This window comes from Setaria italica, unplaced genomic scaffold, assembly GCF_000263155.2.
Source record: "Setaria italica strain Yugu1 unplaced genomic scaffold, Setaria_italica_v2.0 scaffold_12, whole genome shotgun sequence".
NCBI lineage: Eukaryota > Viridiplantae > Streptophyta > Magnoliopsida > Poales > Poaceae > Setaria > Setaria italica.
This window is the reverse complement of record NW_014576736.1, coordinates 113697-119808: the sequence shown is the minus strand read 5'-3', so window position 1 is coordinate 119808 and position 6112 is coordinate 113697. Positions and strand designations below refer to the sequence as shown.

The window sequence follows — 6112 nt, the reverse complement described above, 5'->3', positions numbered from 1 at the left end:
ACTCTCCTCCCATGCCCATGGGAGTCTCTTTAGCTTTAATGAAATAGAAAACGAGGCTTTAGGCCGACATTACGCCAATTCTGAACCAGGAGAAGATCGAGCAGAATTCCTCGTACCTTGATCGTAGATCGTCTGGATTCATCATTTCTTTTGATCAAAAGATCATGAAACTTACAGTGCCATTCCGCTATTAGAATTTGAATAAGATTGCCCAGTCGTTGATGATCGCTAACCTGGAGCTTCTATATACCACCCTTTTTTCTTGTCTCTTTAGCGGGAGCTAGTGCCTGTTTCAAAATCCGATTAAGTGGTTCTAAGGAATGGATGGTACTTCCACTAGCTATAGTTATAGTAGTTCCACTCGATGTGGATCGCGCCCATGCTTGCTCAGCTCCAGGATCAGGCTCCTCAACCTATTTTCAATAAGTCATCTGGTCTATGTTGTTGGAGTTCCGCATGACGCCTTAATCCCACCTCTGTGTCTTATGATTTCTGAAGTTATTCAGAAGTAATTCGTCGAGATCGTGCACCTTTTCTTATTTATCCAAAAAAATACTAAAAAATATTCTAAAGTGCAGCCGGATAGATCCAATCTATTCTTGAAATAGACAACTCGCACACTAAGAAAATCGTCAGCTTCCTTCCCCACTCATCGCCCTCACTTTCAGACAAAAAATCCAATTCGATTCAAAGATCGGAATCATACCTCCAGCGGGCAAGGTCGGCTCAAGAAATGGAAGTTGTGAGATGGAAAGAAAACCACGAAAAAAGAACTGAATTAGGGATCAATCCATACGCGGCTTGCCTTCTCCCCTTCCCCATAGTAAGCCAGCCAAGAGTACCCTAACTTAAGAAGTTCTCTTAGCTAGCGCATGTCCATTAATGTGACCACCGCATGCTCCTGCATGAGTTTCATGAATGGTTTGTTTTCGAATCCATTCTTTTTTAGGTATACTATCTTGCCTCGAGAAAGGAGCTCGCAACAAAACGAGAGCTTTTTGATAGCCCGTTCACTCGACTACCACGCTTAGTTAGTCTGTCCGCAGGGATGGGAGTGGCGTAGTCTGTCTGCCCTTCTTCGTAAGTAGCTGGACTTGGATCTTCGTAAGCAACTGGAACTATCAAAAGTCAATGTCAATTGGCCTTAATTAAAAAGGCTATAGCCCTGTTTCTTTTGAAAAAACGAATTTCGAGTTTCGAAGAAGACAGGCCTCCAAGAAAGCCACTCCGCCTAAAGAGTCCTATTCCTATCCGGTCTACATTCACTATTCTTCATAGGCACTGCGCTGGGTCGGTAGGTTGTTGTTTTTACTTTTTTCTTCTTGCTTTAATCCAGTCGCTCGATAGGACTTCCCGTAACCCGAAAAGGTTGGTTCTTCCCCTACAACCCCTACCCCTCCAAGGCAGTACTCTTCATCGGCAAATCCGAATGTCTCGATCCGGGTTGAGACCCACCTACAGAAATTGATCCATCAACGGCTTTTTTCTATAGTGGCAGGAAGTCTCCAACTCTTCGATATGCGCTAGCTAGGTAATCCCTTTACTTAATCTGATATGGGATCTCTTGTTACCAGAAAGGAACTGAACTGGCTTGCCCGGAAAGAATGGATTGCTACCCTTGGAGAGCTAATGGTACTGGACTGATAGCGCACTGATTGAACCGACCCCGGACGTACCACTGGGGAACCTGTGGCTGGAGAGAATCTCTCGCGATGGAGAAATGTCAAATGGGAAGCTCTATGGAGGATCGTGTCGTTCGTCATCGAAATGGGACTGACTCGCTCGGGAACAGGCACAGGATTGAGGAACTTTCTGGCGTAACACACCCGTAATGGGGCAATCTGACTAGCTGGTCAAAACCCTTTCCGCAGTGAGCTTTCAAACTTTCTTTAGAACTTGCTTCACAGGCTTTGAGGCATTTTGACACCCTCCCGTAGGCTCACTTTGTTTCAGGGCTTTCCTTTCTCTCCTAAGATCCCATCCCAACCAACAAACGAGAGTCTGATGGGGATTCTGCTTGAACGTTAACTAGACCTGCGCCCGTATTAGCTTACCGGAAAACTAACTAAGGGGAAGCTCAAAGGAATTAAGTAAGCCAACTTCAGGCTATAAAGATATTTCTATTGAGGCTAAACTTATCTGCCTTTCCTGGTACTTCAAAGTCGAATACCACTGCTGCTACATACAGGAGAAGATAGATGCTAGAGGACGGATACAAGGACGGGGTCATCGCAAAGAAAAAGAGCTAGAGGTGAGTGAGCCTACGACCACCAATTGCTTATCCCCTATTACCAATTGCAGCAGACTTGGACTAAAGGAATTGCTTGAAGTGAAGACCAGTGAACAAAAGGCTTTACACAACAGAATTGTTGACCTCTTTCGTTTCGGGATAAGGCCTGGAAGAAGCAGGGATTGAACCAGGGCTTGTTGACAGAGCAAATATCAAAAGCCTATGTTATCTCATTTTCAGGGACCGAGCAAGGGATGAGCGCCCTCTGATCTAACGACCAAACAAGCAACGGCCCTTGTTACTAGAAATATGAAGCGTGCTAGCGCGCACTTCCTATTAACCAATTCACCAATTGGAAGATTGGTAAACAAAGATAATAGGAGCCGAAGTCAATCCCTTCTCCTCCCCGAGGGGACGTTATCGGTCGCTTCGTTCCCTTGTTTACTGAACTCTTTTCAGGAGATAGGTCTACCGTTGCAAACTCATCTGCTTGTAAATTCATTGTGTAAAATAACTCGTAAATTCATTGTGCCAGAATTGATCACTGATCAGGTGTGATCAGTCTCATCCGTCTAAGAGACTGATCCGGTGCGATGAGTCTATTCCGTGTAATATTTTGGAATTCCTCTTCCAACTCGTCCCGGAATGGGCGTTATGGCAAAGAACAAGAAGAAAAAGAAAGAAGAAATTTGTCCAATAGTAACAAATGGTGCCTCCACAGGTTGACATCCGATCCAACCTAGTAGTAAGCAATCCGCCAAAAGCAACCAAAATATTCCTTGGTGAATCGGTCGAAAACTTGAACTACGCACATACATTTCTTTAAAAAAAGGTAAAGCCAAGAGAGATATAAAAACTGGTGCTATTGCGGCTACACCTCCCGCTTTGTCAGGTATACTGCGAAGAATGGCATGGATCGGTAGGAAATACCATTCCGGCACAATATGAGGCGGGGTGGGCATCGGATTAGCAGGTATATAATTGTCGGGATGCCCCAAAACATTTGGAGCAAAAAAAATCCAAATGGAAAAAAAGATAGCAGAAGCTACCCGACCTACAAGATCCTTTACATAAAAATAAGGGTAAGAAGCAATTTTATCCATCTCAGAATGTACACCCAATGGATTATTTGATCCATATTGATGCAATGCAGCCAGATGAAGAAGACTGGCGCCTGCTAAAATAAGGGGGAGTAAATGATGGAGACTAAAAAAACGATTTAAGGTGGCATTGTCCACGGAGAAACCACCCCAAAGCCAAGTCACTATGGTATCTCCTACTACTGGTATGGCGCTAGCTAAGCTTGTAATTACTGTTGCTCCCCAAAAGCTCATCTGACCCCAAGGTGGTACGTATCCTATAAAAGCTGTCACAATCATTAATAGGAATATGACAACTCCGAGACACCAAACAAATTCCCTAGGACTGCTATAACTCGCATAATATAGACCACGAAAAATATGAAGGTGAACCACAATGAGAAACATACTTGCCCCATTAGCATGCATATAACGGAGCAACCAGCCCCCTTCAACATCTCTCATAATGTGTTCTACGCTGTTGAAAGCTAGATCCACATGAGGTGTGTGATGCATAGCTAAAAAAACGCCAGTCACTATCTGAATGACTAAACAAATACCAGCTAACGAACCGAACCCCCACCAATAACTAAGATTGCTCGGGGTTGGATAATCTATTAAATGCTGGTTAAGTGTGGAGTATATAGGTTGTTTAAGAAGAGAGAATCGTTGGTTCCTTATAGTCATTTCTCTTTTCTATCGTGACAACTCCTCTTCCCCCTTATTTACCCCCTTGCCTTGATGGAAATTGGCTTCGCAGCGCCCTGAATAAGAAAAAAGCTGCATGAGAAGATTCATCCCATTTTGGTTTGGCGAGAGGGAGGCAGCGAATCACCTGGGCTACGGAGGTTAGTTGATTCTCGAAATCAGGTCATTCGGAAAAAAAACTGCCGCTTTCTCTGCTGGTTTCTTAAGGCTTCAAACGAACGACTAGTCATTATTCAAAGTTGATGAAATAAAAGTATATTTTTGACCTTTCATGAAGAAGTTTTGCCTGCGTGCAAACTACCTAGCCCTTTTCAAAAGAACGCCGATTTCCATCTAAACAAAGAAAGAACTCAAAATAAATGAAAGCAAGATTGCTTGTTGTCCTATTACTCTTTTTGCCTGCCTTGTGGAGCTTTGGAAAGGAGAGAATTTGAATAAAGTAACTCTCCTCTTATTGGACGAGAGAGAGTCAATATGATATTGGCGTGGGTTCTACCAACGAAAAACTAGAACTCTTCCATGACAAAACAAAATGACAAAACAAAATGCTAGTTGCCTACAGTGTGGCAACTGCTAATTCAAATAATTCAAAAACTCCAAAAAGTATGAGGAATAGATGCCGTGGTTTAGAAGAGACTGATAGAAGGCATTTAATGCCAGAATCTGCTGCTCCATGGATTCCCCAGGAAAAATGGTTGTCTCAATGAAATGATTAACCTCCGGTAATTGGGCATTACCTGGAATTTCCTCCAAAAGTTTCCATAGTAAAGATTCGATTTTCTGTTTCAGTCTTTCCAAGTCCAATGCATGGTTTTCCATTTGCCCGGAAATTCGCCCAGCTTTAAAAGCTACAAAAATGGCAACCGAAACCATGATTCCGGCGCCTACACTTAATAAAAAGAATTGGTTTTCCATAAATGAAAATAAAGAAAGTTTGATTTGGGTTCTGCTTCTTGCTCTAAGCAGAAAGACTTGTCGGAAATCGCCGGTTGGGTTGGTCCGACCAAGAAAGGCATGGGAGTGGAGAGGCGGAAGTGAAAGACTGGCTACCAATAAAGATCCCTCACTGCACATTTTCTTCAAAGGCACATGCACTAGGTTACTTACGGAATCTCAAAGAAAGAGTCGTCCAGGAGCACTTCGTTAGATTTGCATGTGTTAAGCATATAGCTGAAGTAGCCTAAGCGCTTCAACCTGCTCTTACAAGACGAATCTCTTTCTATACGCAATTTCTACAAGAATCTACTCCTTTCAGGTCTGAAATCTCAGTGGAGACGGTAAAGATTAGGTGCCTTTTTTCTTTACTCTTTCTTTGATAAGGAAGATCGAGAAGAGCCCGAAAAGAATCTAGCCAACAGATCTCGAGTTATGAGACCCTACTAGGCAGGCAGAATCAGGGAGAGAACTTCATTGCAAAAGCTTGATTCGAACCGACACTTGTTGGCTCGAAAGCCGGAACAACCCTTCCTCAATTGGCAGTTTCGAGGTCAGAGTTTCAGTTTCTTAGAAAGCCACTTCTCTAAGCATGCATGCCTACATAGGTGTCGCGGTAATCACAGAAGTTTGATTATTGTGTGGTAAGGGGTCAGTCAACCAATAAAGACAATTGTTAAGGGGTAAGGCTAAGCTCTCTTTCTCGTTAAGAAAGCGGTCCATCCTAAGAGATCGGCATCATACTAAGGACTGTGTCGAGCAAGGTCCGAAGGGATTTGAATTCCACACGCCTACGATGCATTCAGTTAGTGGAAATTATGGGCACGAACGGTTGTTGTACAATACGAGACGATGGTATGATATCACTCCTACTTCATTCTCTACTTCAGTCTGGTATAAAATCATAAGGAAAGTGTCATCCCAGCGAGGAAAGACAGAACTAGAGCAAGTAAGCTCATCGCACTATCAAGTCAGTCAGGAACTAGTCTGCCAAGCTTAAGAAGAAGTGAAAAAGTAAGCAAGTTGTCATCTAGTGAGGGCTAAAAGACACGGAGAACATACCCCCTCTATTTGCCAATAGCTTCCGCCTTCCTCTCTTTCATTTCATGTCGGTTCAGCCGAGCCAATAGATTCCATAGGCGGGTCAGTTATAGCTGTAGTA

General features: G+C 43.3%; 1 protein-coding gene across 1 annotated transcript; it reads right to left on the bottom strand.

Annotated features, from left to right (window-relative positions):
* Positions 1-2107: 2107 nt before the first annotated feature.
* LOC111256049 (cytochrome b) lies at positions 2108-5253 on the bottom strand. Its single transcript, XM_022823631.1, has one exon. The coding sequence runs from the start codon at positions 3994-3996 to the stop codon at positions 2830-2832; it is 1167 nt and encodes a 388-aa protein (XP_022679366.1). The 5' UTR covers positions 3997-5253; the 3' UTR covers positions 2108-2829.
* Between the last annotated feature and the right edge of the window lie 859 nt (positions 5254-6112).

Coding starts and splice junctions, on each gene's coding strand:
- LOC111256049 (XM_022823631.1), bottom strand. CDS start 3,996: ATGACTATAAGGAACCAACGATTCTCTCTTCTTAAACAACCTATATAC.